This window comes from Crocuta crocuta, unplaced genomic scaffold (assembly GCF_008692635.1).
Source record: "Crocuta crocuta isolate KB4526 unplaced genomic scaffold, BGI_CrCroc_1.0 scaffold92, whole genome shotgun sequence".
Taxonomy (NCBI): Eukaryota; Metazoa; Chordata; class Mammalia; order Carnivora; family Hyaenidae; genus Crocuta; species Crocuta crocuta.
Window position 1 is genome coordinate 285,131 of NW_027528804.1, and position 18,116 is coordinate 303,246.

At 37.9% G+C, this 18,116-nt stretch overlaps 1 protein-coding gene and 1 pseudogene across 1 annotated transcript; both read right to left on the reverse strand.

Moving 5' to 3' along the window:
• Positions 1-68: 68 nt before the first annotated feature.
• Positions 69-15,821, reverse strand: LAMTOR3 (late endosomal/lysosomal adaptor, MAPK and MTOR activator 3). Its single transcript, XM_077755728.1, has 7 exons — positions 15,629-15,821; positions 15,267-15,312; positions 12,718-12,752; positions 6,057-6,115; positions 4,437-4,570; positions 2,822-2,885; positions 69-933 (listed from the first exon to the last, which is right to left on the reverse strand). The coding sequence occupies exons 2-7, from the start codon at positions 15,273-15,275 to the stop codon at positions 860-862; spliced, it is 375 nt and encodes a 124-aa protein (XP_077611854.1). The 5' UTR covers positions 15,276-15,312; positions 15,629-15,821; the 3' UTR covers positions 69-859.
• On the reverse strand, positions 13,122-13,261 carry LOC144224687 (U2 spliceosomal RNA; annotated as a pseudogene).
• Positions 15,822-18,116: the final 2,295 nt, after the last annotated feature.

Below are 18,116 nucleotides of genomic sequence, written 5' to 3' on the forward strand. Positions count from 1 at the left end.
CCATTAATTATATTCTTTAAGCTTTTGAAAGAAGTCAGAGAAGAAACCTATTTAGTGTTCAAACTATATATTTTAAAAAATACTATTTTATTTATACTCATGTATGAAAAAAATTGGCTGTACTACCATGTTTACATACACACCAATACTGGAAACAAATTCAATAATGAATCACTTTTAAATTTTATAAAGAACACACAAACATTAAAACACTGATTGGTTATAGAAAGCAGAATGGAGAAAAAAACATTAGCTATCATTTTCATTTTCATTAAAGAGCAGCACCCTCTGAGAAGAATCAAATCAATTAGTAATATTCATCTATATTGCAAAATAATATATACATAGAAAAGTTAGTGATTGTACTGATTTTATTACTTTTACTAAGCCATTTTATCTTCCTCACACTCAATGCAAAGAAATAGAACAATATAAAGAAAAATATGTCCTCATTATTATTCACAATAAAAAGGGTCTGCTTCATTCTGCAGGCCTGGGCATATTATATAATAGGGAGCACTTAATGGCTCAAGTGGGTCAAAGTACCATTTTGATTCTGACCCAATGAATAGAAGCTCATGCATATCTGGTGACTGGACTAACTCCATGGGAGCTGTGATGTATGAGCCATTTCTGTGGTATCTCTAGATCTCACTAAATTAAGAAAAGACCCTACACAAGAAAAGGTAACAATCAATCTGTCCATAAATTACATCTACAGGCTCTTTCTTTAGTGGAAGATGGGAAAGGGGCCCTTTCTTGAGTATATGGATACAAGTGTCGTTGTGTCTAACGATTGCTGGACTGATACTGTGTCTGTTATAACAAGCATAAGGTGAACATCAAAACCACTGCCAGATTAAGAAACTTCCACAACTTGTCTCAATTCTTCGAATAATGGAGCAAGTTCCTTTTCTAGGCTGACAATGAGTCCTAAAACAGAGATTAAGAAAATTAGAACATCAGAAAAATGTTCCTCAAGTCTTTGACTTAAATTTCCTGTCAAAATTTAGTTACTAAAAAGGAAACAAGATCTAGTTTATTCCCCATAACTAAAGCAAAATATTGTAATTCTAAATGATCAAAAACCCCATATTAACAAGTTTATTTTCAGGGCGCCTGGGCGGCTCAGTTGGTTAAGAGGCCGACTTCGGCTCAGGTCATGATCCCACAGTTTGTGAGTTTGAGCCCCACGTCAGGCTCTGTGCTGTCAGCTGGGAGCCCGGAGCTTGCTTCACATTCTGTGTCTCCCCCTCTCTCTGTCTCTCCCCTGCTTGCATGCGCACTCTTGCCTTCTCTCTCTCTCTCTCAAAAATAAACATTAAAAATATTTTTTTAAATAAATAAAAAAAAGCATCTGAGATTCTCAAAAAAATCTTCTAGGGACTAAAATATAATTCTGTACATTATCAAAATTTATAACTGATTACTTAGTACATGATGGTGATTTATCACAAGGTTTAATATATTTAAACTATCGACATTATTAACATCCTACACAATTTACAAAGTGTTTTCACACAGCATTTTACAGCTTCAAAACATTTAGAAATGGAAGAGACCTTGGAGATCATCCGATCCTAACCCTTCACTTTAAGAATGAGGAATGTAAAGACAGGTTTCAGTGACATAGCTGGTAACATAACTTGCTCAAACAACTTAGAAAGAAAAAAAAACAGAAAAAGAATGTGTAACAGTTCTAAAAAACAGTCAAATCTAAAGGAGACAATACTAAAAAAAAAATCCCACTTTGTCCAAAAATGAGTTAATAAATTACAGAATACAGTCACATTATTTTATACATAAATGTCCCGTGAAGGCTACTGGATACAATGGGATTTTATGATCTGCTATAAAAGGTACAGCCTCCTAGTATTTGTTCCCAAATTCTTCAACCCTCACAAATGAATGTGTATGTTCATCCTAGTCACGCTCTTTGAATTCTCAATCACAACTAAATATGCTATGATTTCACTCATATGTGGAATTTAAGAAACAAAACAGATGAACACAGGGGAAGTTAAGAAAAAATAAGATAAAAACAGAGAGGGAGGCAAACCATGAGAGACTCTTAAATAAAGAAAATAAACTGAGGGTGGCTGGAGGGGGTGTGGGTGGGAAATGGGCTAAATGGGTGATGGGCATTAAGGAGGGCACTTGCTGGGATGAGCACTGGGTGCTATGTATAAGTGATGAATCACTAAATTCCACTCCTGAAATCATTATTACACTATATGTTAACCAACTTGGATTTCAATAAAATTAAAACAAAAAAAACATGAATAATATTGGAATACAAGTAAAGAAAACATAATAACTTACCAAAAAAACTCTTAATCACATTAATCTTGCTTCCTATTGTTCAAGATTTTGTAAACTCCAATTGATTGGTCTACATGGAATTGAACTCATCCCTGACCATTTATTATGTGTTTTGTTTGGTTATCTTCACCATTCATTCTCCTTTTGTTTTAAGCTGTTTTAATGTGAACAAGATGTTGCATTCAAGAGGTGAAGATAACATTTAATTTTCCTTTCTATCTTACAGATTCACTTACCCATGCAATTTCTCACCTATGTCTAGGGCTATGGGGTTAGAAAATAACCCCATAAGACAGAGCAGATATCAGCTCCATTACACAGCTAGAGAAAACAGAATTCAGACAAGTTACTTTTCTGGAGATCAAGGAACAGACTGTGGGGTTGGGCCATGAATTCAGGTTTTCTGATTCTAAATCTACTATTCCTATCATATTAGACCACTCAGATATGGTGTTTTAAGAAATTAAAAGCTATAATATTAACTTAATTTAATACACACCTGTATTAGCATTGCTGCTGGCTATGAAACTTACCACCAGAGGTAAACGATTGAATTGAACCACCTAAAAAAAAAAAAAAGATTTAAATTAAGATGTTATTCAAGGGACACCTGGATGTCTCAGTCAGTTAAGCATCCAAATCCCGGTTCATGAGTTTAAGCCCCGTGTCAGGCTCTCTGGTGTCAGCACGAACCTGACCTTATTTTGGATTCTGTGTCTCTCTCTCGCTCTCTCTGCCCCTCTCCCACTTGTGCTCTCTCGCTCTCTAAAATAATTAAATGCATAAACTTAAAAAAAAAAAAAAAGATGTTAATTCAAATGAGACATTTTAATCTTCCAAAAATTTTAAAATGACCAATGTGTAAGATACTATGTAACATCATGTAATATGAAAGAGCTGAAAATAAGTATTTCCATAAAACAGACTTACTGATTATCTCTTACAGATATTAATATTACTTAGCCCACTAAGTTTTTAAAGAAGTGTGACTATGTCATCCTCCTCTATCTTTAAAAACCCAGCAGCGTGTCAATTATTACAGAGCAGAGCTCCATAAATATCTGATAATTAAATGGCTAAATAAAGTCAGTATTTCTCATTCAAATAGCAATACCATCAAGATTTTTCTGCTTCCTGTGTACCACTATTAATTTAATTTAAATTTAAGTTAACTTCAAATCAACTATTTTTTTTTTAAAAAATTAGTTTCAGGGCACCTGCGTGGCTCAAGCCCCACGTCAGGGGAGCCCCGCTTCTCTCACCACTTCTCTCTCTCTCTCAGTGCCCTTTGTGGGATTCTCTCTGTCCTTCACTCACTTGTGCCCTCTCTCAGGAAAAAAAAAAAAACAAACCCAACACCTCCACCCCCCAAAATTAGCTTTAATGTAATCCTTATCAGTGAAATTAAAAGTCAAAAGGGTTGGTCATCCTGTGCTTAATACACATTAAAATACGTTAACTTCTAAAATAAAAAATATCGTGTGTAACATCAGCAGCACGTGAATTACACCCTGGGAACACTGCTTTAAAGCTACTAATTTATTCTAAATAAGAAAATGCAGCTAGAGATGAAGAGGTATGTAGCAACTAAATTCTTTCATAATAATTTCACATATTTTCTATATATATACACATATATATATTCCAAATATATATATATATATTCCAAACCAATGAAGGAATTAGCAGCAATTAATAAATTTAAAGAACTCTNTTCCAAATATATATATATATATTCCAAACCAATGAATGAATTATCAGCAGTTAACAAATTTAAAGAACTCTCATTTGACCGTCAAAGAAAATATTTTATCTGTCAAAATAACAAAAAAGTGTGTCATTTGAGAAATCACATTTGTTAAGCTAAGGGCACCATCTACTGGAAGTAACAGTGACCTGTGAGGATAATGTACTTTATTCATAAAGCTTTTAATTACTTTTCCATATTAATTCCTGATGTAAAATGTAAAGAAAATTACTACAATTCAACATAACCAATTTGAAGGCTAATGGCATCTATTTCAAAACTGAAATTTAGAGTAACATAAGCTGTTCTATATAGAAGATGCAACAATAGTCAAAAGCAGCAAGCCATTCAGTAAGGATGAACCTACCTGGTAGGTGTTATAGTAACAGATGATACTTTTATTTTTAGAAAGTCCAAGTTTGCTCCCTTGGTCTGTTGCCAGGGCAAAAGTAGATAAGAAACCAGGTCTCAAAGCATGCTCTGGAGCATTATCATTGGCCACTGGAAATACAAATGATTTAAATAAAAATTATGCAGTTTACTGCACTTTTTATTTTTAAACATAAATCAGTAAAAATATCAAGCACAAGGGCTTTTATGCTTCAAAATATTGAAAATCTTATCACTAACTGGGTGTTACCAATTTAGGGGAGATAAATTTCTCAATCAGAAATTGAGTGATCAACAGGAAGGAAGAAATGGAAGAAATGCCGAGTCTCACAATTTTTTTTAAAGAATACTAAACTTCTATATTTTAATTTCTACTCTAAAACACAGACTAATCAGTATGTTTACTAATAAACTGAATATTCTGGTTAACCAAGAACTAAGCTAGAATAGTGAAAAAGACTTCAAAAAAATCTTTGCTTTCATAAAACCCATAGCAGTATCACTCATAGATATTTGCAGCTGGTCATCAGTTTTAAGTTTCTTTCACTCATTTAAAGGCCTGAATGAAGTCAGTTGTACCAGTAAGTGCAGTATTTAAGGCTTTAACACAGAGACCCTAAGAAGGAACATGAGAGATGGAAAATCTCTGAGATTATTTTGACTTTGTTTGAAGCTCTCACTACAGAACTGAGCACAGGAAAAAGGCAGGTGCCTTGCTTGCCCATGGCCACCTATGTTTCATGGTGGGTTAGAAAGCACACTGACCCACACATCAGAAAATCGTGGTTCTATTATTATCTTCTCACTGACTTATGTGCAACTTTGCACTTGACCATCTTTGTTTACAAAATCAAATTAGGTGATTTTTAAAATTCCTTTCTAAAGTCTAAAATTATCTGACATATATAATAACCTCAGATGGAAAATAAACTGTAAACGGAATGCACAGATCATTATTTAATCTTTCTTTGGTAAAGATATTACAGCATCCCTATGGAACTATGAACATCCATCTGATGATAACTTAAGAAATAGTAAAAACGCTCTTAATACACACTGACTCAGTGACATCATACTTTTTTGAAAAGCTGAAAAATAGGCAAAACATTCTTTCTTCTTTTTTTTTTTTGGTTAACAAGCTCTTCCTTAGGTGAAAAAGTCTTCTTAGAGTCTGGTTAACTAAAGTAATTTGAAGTTAAAAGTTTAAAAAATCTTATTTCCAGCAAGAAAGCAGAAAATCCACAAAGATTAAACAAAACAATCCACGTATGTGGATTCAATGTACGAAGATGATTCAAATGTCCAAAACCACTAGCAACACTGATTAAAAAGTGCTGGGGGAAGTGTGTGCTTATAACATATCCAGCTGTATACGTGCCCAGTCTCAGCACTTATATGTTTACCAATGGTTTACATTATGCCACAAATGTCTTCAAGGAAAAATCCATGCTTAAACTCTGGATGGTAACACAATATATTTAACACATAGTTAAGTTTATTAAAACAGCTTTTATATGCTTGCCTTCTGCACTACTGAGATATAAATATGTTTTTACTCAAAAGCAAACATGACACTGGTGCGCAGGTGCAGTTTTACCTTTAATAACAGGCACTCCATCTCTATCTGACACAACGATAGCGTGAAGCCCTTCGACGCTAGAAAAAACAAACGAGTCAAAATATTATGAAACATTTCATTTTCTCGAAACATGTACCTCAAAGTCATTACGGGGATTTTCAGATATGTTTCTGAAAAACTATGTAAACTCAGTTATTGATCTCATAAGCACCTGTATGTCTGAATAAGAGTATTGAAGAAACTGAATAAAATTATTACTGACATGCTTATAATCTTAAGATTATATGTAATTTACAGATGAAGATCTAAAACAAGAAAACCCTCCATTAAAATTGCTAATTATCCTTCCACTGTTTAGGGAAGTATGACAGGTTTATCAGCAGCAGCAGCTACAGTGACAAAGAGAGACTTTTCTCTTTCTCTCAGTCAATATCAAGAGCCTGGTATTCGAGGCACTTGACATTTATGACACCAGGATAAGGGAATAGTCACTGCTTCCACAAAGCTTACAATCCAGGAGGAAGGCTATCAATCAAATAATCTCATACTAACACATGTCGAACTACAATGGTATCAAGCAAGATTATCTGTGGAGTATGAGAGTCTATAAAGGTGGGTTGATTTAGACAAGTGGGTCAGGGCAGGCCTCCCTGTGACAGGGACAACTAAGCTGAGACGTTAAGGCACTAGTCAAGAGATGAGGGGCAGAGAGCTCATTCTAGGCTGAAGGAACAGGATGGAAACAATGAAGGTCACATAGAAATCTTTTCAGCAGTAAGAAACAGTAAGAGACATGGTCAAGACTAGAACCATATAGTCCAGTCTAGGCTCTCCTACATTCACTATTTATGCTACCCAGGGCCAGTTCTGAAACCTCTGTAAGCCTCCATTAATAATAAGAAAATGGGAGTCACTGTATTTATTTGGCTATTATAAAAATGTAATAAAATAATGCATGTAGAGACCAGTACATAGTTAACATTCAAAAATATTATTACTGTTAACATCAGAGTGTCATCTGTGCACACTGACAATTTATTACTGTAGTTTAAGTATTAAATCATTAAAGGATTCCTAGGGCACAAAACTCAAGTGTCAAAAATTAGAATGGGAAAACATTCTCCAACTTTCACCCCTATACCTATCTTATAATACCTGAAGACTGCTACTCAGAATTGTTCAATGCTCCGAGTGTAATCCACATCACCCATTCCTTACTGTGTTAACCTTAATGTTTTAACTTAGAAATGAGAACTATTCATAGTAAGATACTGAAATTAAAGTTTATTTAAAAAAATTTTTTAAAATGTTTATCTTTGACAGTGAGAGAGAGGTAAGTGGTGGGAGGGCAGAGAGAGGCAGACACAGAATCTGAAGCAAGCTCCAGGCTCTGAGTCGTTCAGACGGAGCCTGACATGGGGCTTGAACTCACAAACTGTGGGATCATGACCTGAGCCGAAGTCAGACGCTTAACCAGCTGAACCACCCAGATGACCCTGAAATTAAATTTTAAAGATCCCACTGGCAGAAACTTTTAAGTCAGAAAAGTGTTATTAAAATTTGAGAAAACGTCATAAACACCATTTATGAACCTCATGTTAAAAACAGGAATGATGAGATAACTGTGTATAAATATTTACTGGTATTATTCTTTATTATCATTCAATCCTGAGATTATCTATGGATTAAAACGTGCTCTATAAAGTTAACATATAAAACAAATTCTTCTTAAAAACTAAGTTATATAAGAACATACCCCGCAGATACCTGCACACACAGAAACTACCCTGTACATTTTTCAATAGCAACATCACTTGAAATAGGAAAATGTCGGAAACCTGTCTTAAAGAAGGACAAGTTAAATATATTATGACACACATATACACTGAAATACTCTGCAGCCATTCAGAACAAAGCAGCAGCTCTTTAAATGCACTGGGAAGGACTGATCTCAAAGGTATATTGTTAAACGAAAAGACGGTCTTGAATAGTGTATGCAGGAAGCAACAAATTATGTAACAACAAGTGTAGGCATGTGTATATGTATGTTTGCAATGGACGGAATGTTTGTGCCACCCCCAAAATTCCTATGTTGAAACCCTTTTCCCAGTGTGATGGTACTCGGAGATGGGGCCTTTGGGAGGTAATCAGGCCATGGAGGTGGAGCCCTCACAGACGGGAACAGTGCCCTTACTGAAGGCTAGAGTGCTGGCTCGTTCTTCTACCATATGAAGATATGGAGTCTGCAATCTGCCACTCAGCAAAGGGCCCTCCCCAGAATCCAACCACGCTGGCACCTTAATCGTGGACTTCCAGGCTCCAGAACTGTGAGAAATAAACTTCAGTGATTTACCGGAAATCCAATTTATGTGGTATTTTGTGGTAACAGCCTCAACGAAGACCCATGTATGTCTGTGTAAATACATGTGCTTATGTGAATGTCTGCAGGTGCAGAAAGTATCTTTGAAGGTGATGGGTGCCTCTCAGAGGGTGACTGTGTAGCTGGGGGGCAGGTAAGGAAACTTCTCACTGTGTCCTCCAGTTAACTTTTGAATCTTGAACTTCATGAATGTATTGTCTACTGAAAAAATAAGCAAATTAAAAGCAGGTGAAGAGTACCACAAAAAATATTTAGAAATATCTGTGTCATCTTAGGTAGTTTCTTTTGTTTTCTTAAATATTCATTTATTTTTGAGAGAGAGGATGTGAGCGTGCATGAGTGGGGGAGGGGCAGAGGGTCTACTGGGGACTCTGCCCCGACAGCACAGAGCCCAATGTGGGGCTGGAGCCGTGAGGTCATGACCTGAGCCCAAGTCCAACACTTAACTGACTGAGCCACCCAGGCGCCCCACCACAGGTGGTTTCTTTTCTCTTAATTTCAAGGTAATTAACTTACATGCCAACTAATGCAACAAAAGAGGAAGCAGAAATAAAAAGGTTGTCTTTTTAATGGATTCTAAATTCACAGAGATAATGCCCAATAAAGTAGAAAAATTACTCACGTACTTAAAATACACAAAGAAATCAGGTTACAAATATAAAAGGTGTTTCCAATTGTACACATAGGGAACAAAGAGTAACTTGAATATATTTTACCAATAGCTGAAAATAAGTATGACGCATTAACAGCCACACACATCTAGAAGGAATTAAATTATGAAATATTCTGAAGACATCTAAACCTTAAACTTAGTAAAACATTTTTACTCCAAAAAACAAATGTTGCATTAGTAACCAAACATCATACTTTGTTTTATTCATGTAATAATGAAATGTCTGGTTATTTTAATTTTTTTTAATGTTTTATTTATTTCTGAGAGAGAGAGAGGCAGCGTGAGCAGGGAGGGTCAGAGAAAGAGGGAGACACAGAATCTGAAGCAGTCTCCAGGCTCTGAGCTAGCTGTCAGCACAAAGCCGGATGTGGGACTCAAATCCATGAACTGTGAGATCATGACCTGATCCAAAGCTGAACACTCAACCGACTGAGCCATCCAGGTGCCCCACATTTGGTTATTTTAAAATGCAAAAAGTTATGATTATTATAAAGCCTGAGCCTGCTCTGGGTCACAATTTAGACTCTTAAAATATAAATTCAAGAACTATATTTAGGAGGGTATTTTAAAATGAACAAAAACATATTCTATTAACTGACTTGGTGAAAATGGCTCTGGTCATTACGGGAACAAAACAAAACACATAGTCCCAATCCCTTTCTTCCAGTATAGAAAGATTTTCATTAGACTTTTACAAATACCCTTTTTACAAATATCCACTATGCTTCTGCTCCTGTATCTTGTTGCCAGCATGGTACTTCCCCTCAACCCCACAGGTCAGTTTCCGCATCCTTTCAATATGCTGAACTATCAACAAAGTAGATACAGATAAGAACAGAAAGCCATTATTTTGTAAGGTTTCAGTATGGACACATTTTAGTTACCACAGTTGAATTAACTAACACTACCCCCCTGGGCCAAATTTCAGGGAGTATGTCCATTAACTGAATAACTGTATAAAGTACAAACCTCACTAACTCTTCACACAAATCACTATGTGAGTAACTTTGTAAATAACAGATGGACATTAAATCTGGACCTAGTCACATCACTTCTTTCAGAGTGTGCTGGTGACTGGTCACTGAGCATCTGTTACTAGGTGTATGCAGAGACAGTAAAGCATGTGACATTAAAAAGAAGAAAAAGCGGCGCCTGGGTGGCTCAACTGGTTAAGTGTCCAACTCTGGGTTTAGGCTCGGGTCATGATCTCATCGTTCCTGGGTTGGAGCCCCGTGTGGGGCTCTGTGCTGTGCTGAAAGCTCGGAGCCTGGAGCCTGCTTCAAATTCTGTGTTTCTCTCTCTGTCCCTCCCCTGCTCTTATTCTCTCTCAAAATAAAGAAACTTAAACAAATTTTTTTTTCAATTAAAAAAAAAAAAAAGAACTGAAATAGGGAACTGGCTAATAAAGATGAAATATAGCAAAGGAAGGAAAAGTGACAATGCTGGCAGTGCAATTCAAATAGAAAGGACACAGTTCTAGAAGAAATAACTGGCTAAGAGAACGCTGCCACTTTCACTCTTGTGTGCAAGACGTGCAGCGAGAGGAACTTTGTGAAAGTGCACTTACTGACATAAATTAGGAAAGTGGTTGTGATGAAAACCATGAAACCATCCCAGAGGAAGTGACACTGGCAAAAAACTGCACAGCACGGACAGTACAAAGGACAAAACTGTTGGAAGCCGATCCAAACTTAGAAAGGAGTGTGCCAATTTGCCAAGGTACAGAAAAGGTGCCTGCTCCTCACCTTAGGATTATACCTTTCATATATTTTAAGGTTAATGCAAAGAAGTAAGCACCGTTTGCCTGGGTGGCTCAGTCAGTTAAGCATCTGACTCTTGGCTTTGGCTCAGGTCATGATCTTGAGGCTTTGTGGGTTCGAGCCCCGTATCAGGCTCTGCACTGACTATGTGGAGCCTGCTTGGGATTCTCTCTACACCCCCTCTCTGCCCCTCCCCCACCTGTGCCGTTTCTGTCTCTCTCAAAATAAATTAAAACAAAAAAAAAAGGTAAGCACTGTTCAAACTACATTTGATAAGTTTTTTACAGAGAAATGAATGTTCAAATACTCAGTTTTTCTACTGTTTTTATTTTAAAAAAAAAATTTTTTTTTTTTTAATGTTTTTATTTCTAGGAGAGAGAGACAGCGTGAGCAGGGGAGGGTCAGAGAGAGAGGGAGTCACAGACTGAAACAGGCTCCAGGCTCTGAGCTGGCAGTCAGCACAGAGCCCGACGCGGGGCTTGAACCCATGAACCGCGAGATCATGACCTAAGCGAAAGTCGGACGCTTAACCGACTAAGCCACCCAGGTGCCCCTCTACTGTTTTTAAATTGGAGCGGATTCAACAAGTATTTGTTTTAGCATGTTTCCATTCCCTCAAATATAACCAACAACGAAAGGTTTTAATGTTCTGACAAAATTTTTAAACATCACAAAACTACTGTCATTTTTCCTAGGGACTAGTAAAACTGCTTTGGACAGGTTCAGCTTGTGCGGTCATTTGTGTGGCCCTGCCCTACTGTGCAAGGCTAGGCCTGCCCGCTAATCCTCACGCTGGGAAGACTCAGCACCTGTCTTTCTAGTTTGCAAGCACTACAAGGGAGTCAAAATGAACCTAAGTACTACGGGAACATGAAATCAACGGTAACGATGACTGAACACTTCAATAGTATTTCTTCCTGGATACAGAAAAATATACGTAAATCAACCCCACGAGGTAGTATCATTAATTTCACTAGTCTAATCACAGTAAAGGCACAATACGCAAATCACAACAAACAATTCAGGCAAAACTACAAACAAGAGGTCTTTTTTGTTTTTTTAATCTACTGACAGAAATAACAAACTGACATCTGAAACGTTTTAAAATCAAACATTTGGAGACGAAAAAAAGAAGTAGCAAAAGGATCTCCCCACGTCTTCTGCTACATTACACTTCAAAGGTTATTTAAGTATTCTGGAATATGAAAATCGTGTCTCGAGTTACATTTCTCTCTCTCACGTCCTTATATATTATTTTACACTGAACTAAATGTGAATTTTAATTCAACTTAAGTGACAAAGTCCTCTGAATCACAAAAATATCTAAAAGGAAGTTTGCTGGTCTCAACACAGAGCCTAAGTGATGACGGTACATCAAATGGACTGGGTGCAGGGAAAAGAAAGCCTTGTGACTTTTTCAAGTATGAACTGCGGCCTACGTCCAGCATTTTCCGGTTATGCATACTCAGCAATTAGGTCTTAAAAGGGATACTAAAGGAAAGGCAAGTTCTTAGGGTGTTTTTCTCCTGAAAATTGCTCTACTTCAAAGCATAATCCATTAAACTGCTATGACAGTATACTTGAAAGAACTCTAAAGTGGCAAGAAATCGGAGTTCTAGCCCTCTGGCGTTCACTAGATACTTAACCTCCGAAAGTCACATCAACTTCTCTAGACCTCCCGGTATTTTTCTGCAAATTCAAAGGACATTTCCTGTGAATGTCAAATATTCTATTTGAATACCATTAACTATTTGAAACGGTAAATAATAGCATAATAGATCCATACTATCAGTCTAAAATAAACAAAATGCTACATAAAATCAACATATGCAGAATTAATTTAACAACAAATTAGTAATTTTTTACCTTGGTAATTTTTTATACAGGAATCGCTTCAGGTCCTGAAAGAGAATATAAAAAATTATATTACAATAATGCACCTTGTACTGGTTCTCAAGAGACTATCCTATCCACATTTCAGGTACTTTAAATCATCATTCATAATCCTTCTCCCTTGTATTTTTTTCTTTCTGATTCTGATACTAGTTCTGTGACTTCGAACAAGTTATCTAACTTTTTTCTCTAAGCCCCAGTTTCATGATTTGTTGAGAAGGGGTAATCAGAATCTATGTCGTAAGACTGTTAAAATGTATTGAGAAGATGCATGTAAACTTATAAGCATATCTAGAAAAAAAATACACACACAGTTAGTACACATTAGCTGTAAAATCTGATCATACTTTCACACTATTTTACATCCTGTTGCTATTGTCAAGTTCACTTGAAAATATATTATGGACATCTTTCCATGTCCATAAACTTTCTAACATGACTTTTAACAATCCTGGGTAAATTAAACTGATAAGAACAGATACTACACTTGATCTTGGCCAAAAGGCCATAAAAAGATAACAATCCTGGTTAAATTAACTTCTCTCAAACTCCGTTCCTTTTCATGAGTAAATATAAACGACAACGTGTGTCAAGTGTTAAGCACGGAACATAACTAGGACTAAAGAAATAAAAGACTAGTTAAATTCCTCTCATTACACTCTCTCACCTGGGGAATTTCACTGACAATGCAGGTATCAGTTATGAGGTTCCCATAGGTTAAATCAGGTATCTGTTGTTTTGAACTTCTAATCCCTATTATTCTCCAAACCTGAATGTTCATTTTATTTCATGTTATCACCATCATCTTACCTCTGCTCTCATCTTAAACACACACACTAAAACTAAATTCATGTTTCATGTGAAATCCAGATTTCCTCAATCTCTTGTTTTCACTAATAGCACTACCGATCCCTTGAAACAGAGTAATATTTAACCCTAACCTCAGCTTGTCACTTCTAAAATGATTTGTGAAGTCAAATGTTTTAAAATGATCTTGGAGCACTGGGGTGGCTCAGTTGGTTAAGCATCTGACTCTTCATTTCGGTTCAGGCCAGGATCTCATGGTTCATGGGTTCGAGCCCCGCATCGGGCTGTGCTGACAGCTAAAAATGCCTGGAGCCTGTGTCAGATTCTGTCTCCCTCTCTCTCTGCCCCTCCCCTGCTTGCACTGTCTCTCTCAAAAGGAAATGAATGTTTAAAAAAATTTTTCAAAATATACGTATCTACAGTCTACACATAATTTTACAGCCCTGCTTCCTACCACTCCCTTGTACATATCCTCAGTCCCCGCGGACCTGGACCACTCACAGCACCTCCACAAACATCTTTCTCTCTCCTCTCTCTCAAACTGTGCTTACACTATTCATTCTCATCGTGTTCTCTATCAATCTTACTTTAAAAAAAACTGCTTCTCATTATTTAGAGCTAATCTCAACCAAATACTTCAAATAAACTTTCCTGATAATCACCATGTAATCCCTCTCTCCTTTGAATTTTCACACAATAATGTATATACGTTTATGATCACTTGCCTTTTTTTAAAATTTTAAAAACCCTTAAGGATTTATACCTTAATCATCTTTATTTCACCCACAGCAACAACAACCTCTGCAAGGCAACGCTCAATAGATACAGAGTGAGTTGAGTATGTATGAAGAATAAGGTCTCAAAAACCTACTGGGAGACACCCAAAAATGGAGTGATAAAGGCAGACTAAGTCCCTGAATATTGAAACACATAATCTTGCAACCTAAAAAGAAAACTCACATTCATAATAATGTTGAATGATCATTTGGTGTCCTGCTTAAGAGCATAAACTCCGGAGTCAGACTGCCTGGGTTGGTATCTTGGCTCTAAAACTTACCAGCTCTGTAACCTGGGGCAAGTTACTTTTATCTGTCTACGTCTCAGCATCCTACTCTATTACTCAAGGATAATAATAGTGCCTACTATTGGGAGTTGTAAGAATTAAATGAGTATACGTTCCATGTTTAGAAGAATGCCCAGCATGAATATAAATAAAATAACAACAGGATGTTAAGTTATAGACATAAACATTAGTAATAGTATTAACTCCTTGCTGTTTCTAATAACTAGTACAATTAAGTTTCCCAAACTTAGAATCTGGGTTCTATGGCTGTGCTAGACAGGTATCAGGAATCATCTCAAATTGCTCCAATGAATCTAGAGAGACCTCATGGCCACTTACTGCGGGGCCGGAGGGGGGGTGGTGATTCAAAGGAGCAAAATATCATTTACAAATTGAAATGGTATTCTGAGCCTTTCCTATGCCCGCAGGATTGGGGAGTGGGAAGAATACAGTTTCCTGAATCTCAGACACCTGGGTGTCTTCCACTCCCCATTGTGGGCTGAAACTGCCCCCCCCCCCCCAATCTTTTTCTTTTCGTTNCGGGGTGGGGTGCTAAAAGGAAACAGTTCTACTTGGGAAGCTTTACTTCTCCCCACCCATAAGGCCTCCACCAAATTCCCCACCCTCCCCTTCCTCTTGTGTGGGAACTCACATCCGCCATGACGAACCCCTTTCTCCCGCAGGATCAATCTCCACTCCTGGAAGAGAAACTCCTGGTGATTCTCTCCTCAAGACTTCTTCCCACCTCTAACCTGACAAGCGGGGTCAGCTCTCACCAAAGCCAGGCAAGAAGCCCCGGCTCCAGGACCCGCACCAGGCAGGCGGAGCTAAGTCGGGAGTTCCCAAACACCCAGGCGGCAGCCGGGATGCCCTACCTCAGCCCACTCCACCCTCCACCCGCCAAGATCTAGGCCCAAGGCAAAGGGGGAAAGGAGTCCTCTCCTTCCCTGGTGTCACACCGCCCGCGCCACCTGCGGGCCCAGGCTGAGTAACGAGCAGAGCGGCTCGAGTTACCTGGTTTTCTGGGTTGCCGTGTTCTATCGGCTGTAAGTCCAGGGACAGCTTCAAAAACAGTCTCCTCCAAAAGCCGTCGTCACATGATTTGTGACCTCTTCGGTGCTCCGGGAAGCACTTCCTACGCCTCCGAGGCCAGATGACACGAGATTTCCGGGGAGGCGCAGTGGCCTCGGAGCGCGCTGCACGGCGTTTTGCGTTCGACCCACTCGGCCCCTCTCCGCCCCCCTCCCCCCTCCCGCGGGCTGCTCCCTGCGCCTGCGCAGAGCTGGGGGCCGTCGGGACCCTAGCGGCGGCAAGAAACGTCTGTACCGGACCGCTGGGCACAAAAAGCCCCCCGGAAAAGTGCGCGCAAGGCGACATTGTTGTGTGGAGAGGGTGCATAAATTTCGTTAGTTTCTCAAGGTCTGTTATCTTAAAAGCTTTTTCTTGTAGGTGAAAAAATTTGAAGGGGTGCTGGTTACAAACTGAACCGGACGGAGGTTCGATTCCCTGTGATTAGAAGTCCCAAGGTTAATAGGTTTCTGACGCCAGTGCCCTGCCCTAGCTTTTCCTTGGCTGCCACCCACGTGCTCTTACTCAAGGTCTTGTCTAGATTGAATACAGATTTCAATCTGTATCTAGATTGTGGACTTTCTGGAGTTCTCAGAGTTGTGCAACTAAAAACAATGCAGACATTGGACAACCTTTCTTTCGTCGGCTTAGAAGGCGCAGCCTTATTTTTTGTTTGGTGTCTTGCTTGTTTGCACATACAACAAAAACCTACAGTAGGTGGTAAGAAAACGAAGACTACCAGAACTGGTTGACAACTCGTCTTCAACCTGCAATCCCTAAAAGTAGGAGTGCGAAAGGAATTAACTCTAGCCGAAGACGTCGTGAAGAGTTGGTTGCTTATTTCCTAGATATCCTTGAGGACGAAATGGCAAACTGCAGGGCTCCCAAATGTTACAGATGACCTCCCCTAATCATTACAGGTGAACTTGACCGTTTCACAGCAACTCACATCATTGAAGATCACTTCCTTTTTCTTATTTAAACCCTTGGATCTGTTAGCTTCTGGGATTCTGCACCACTTATTTTAGATCCTCACCCACTCTAGTGTCCTAACTCTAGATGATGACATTTACAGCATGTCTTTGGTTTTTGTTTTTTTCTTTCCACAGTTTCCCCAGAATGTGAGTCCTAAGTCTGCACCTTTCATCAGAGTTCTAGGTTCACATTTTCAGCTGCTTGTCAGTTGTTGGATATTTTTACATGCATGTTGTATTGTCAGTTCTGACTCAGAAGCTCCAAAAACTTCTCCAATAAACCTTTTTTTTCCCTAATGTGTGTCTGTATTGTTTCCATTTTGTTCCTTATGTCAGCTTTTCTTCCCTAACAATGATTTTTGCATATGTATTTTTTCTAGTTCTTCATTCAAACCTTTATTTTCTTCAGCAAGACTATATTCAGAACCATCTAATAATAGCCAGATAAACCTTCCCAAAACAATGCAAATTACTGCTGCTCAAAAAAATCTGCATTGATATACCACTGCAGACAATGGTAAAGTTGTCAATTTTTCTCTGACACAAACCTATTCCATTTTACTTCTGAATGCATTCTAATGTGAGTCCTATACTACAGCAAAATTGATTACCTCATCCTTCCATTACTGGTTATTATTTCTCCACTCTGATTCTGATGGTCCTTTAATCTGAAATGCTTCTTTCTCTTGTAGGCGAGGAAAAACTTACTTTCTACCTCTTAGGTGCTGTGGCTGGGTATAAAAATTAAACTGACAGATTAATAGATGAAAAATATAACACATTTGTTTAATATTTTTATGTTTACATGGGAGTATTGAAAAGGAAAGGAAGATCCAAAGAAGCCATTAGGCCCAAATTTTAAATACCTTTTTATATAAAGAGCAATAAACTGTGGGGATGTGACCAAGAAAGGGTCTTGGGCAAGGGACAGTGACGACAACATATATGAGTGAAATTAATGGAAGATAAGGATTAGTTTAGTTGGCTTGTTTGTACAGGTCCATTTTGGCATCAGTCTCACCTCTGGTGATAAGAATGTTCTCTTTGTGGTAGAGGAAGGTCACCTTTCTCACAGGCAATTTTATGATCTGCTTTTTGGTAAAAAGGGAGAGGTCAAAGAACCCGTGGTACATCTGTTTTCTTGGGGATTTCAGCTCAAAATAATCATATTTTAGGGTAAAATGTTCTGACCCCCTTCACTTTCTACTTTAGCTATTTAAATTTTGTTTTCTGATAATATCTTCTCACACATCGTATATTCTCTTGAATGCTATTTTATATTACCAAGAATAATTGATACTTGTGCATAATTATGTGTCAAAGTTTTGGTTTGTTTCCCCAATTGAGGCTGTAATGTCTAAAAAGCTAGGTCATTAGTTTTTTTTTTTCCCCCAGTTTCTAACAATGCCTAAATGTCTTGCGCTCTGTAGGCACTCATTCAGCATTTGTGGAGTAACAGT

Excerpts from the sequence above, each read along its gene's own strand:
- LAMTOR3 (XM_077755728.1), bottom strand. Across the intron at positions 4,571-6,056 it reads TGGAGTGCCTGTTATTAAAG|TGGCCAATGATAATGCTCCA; the intron begins GTAAAACTGCAC and ends TTGTATTTCCAG. Across the intron at positions 2,886-4,436 it reads GTTACTATAACACCTACCAG|GTGGTTCAATTCAATCGTTT; the intron begins GTAGGTTCATCC and ends TTTTTTTTTTAG.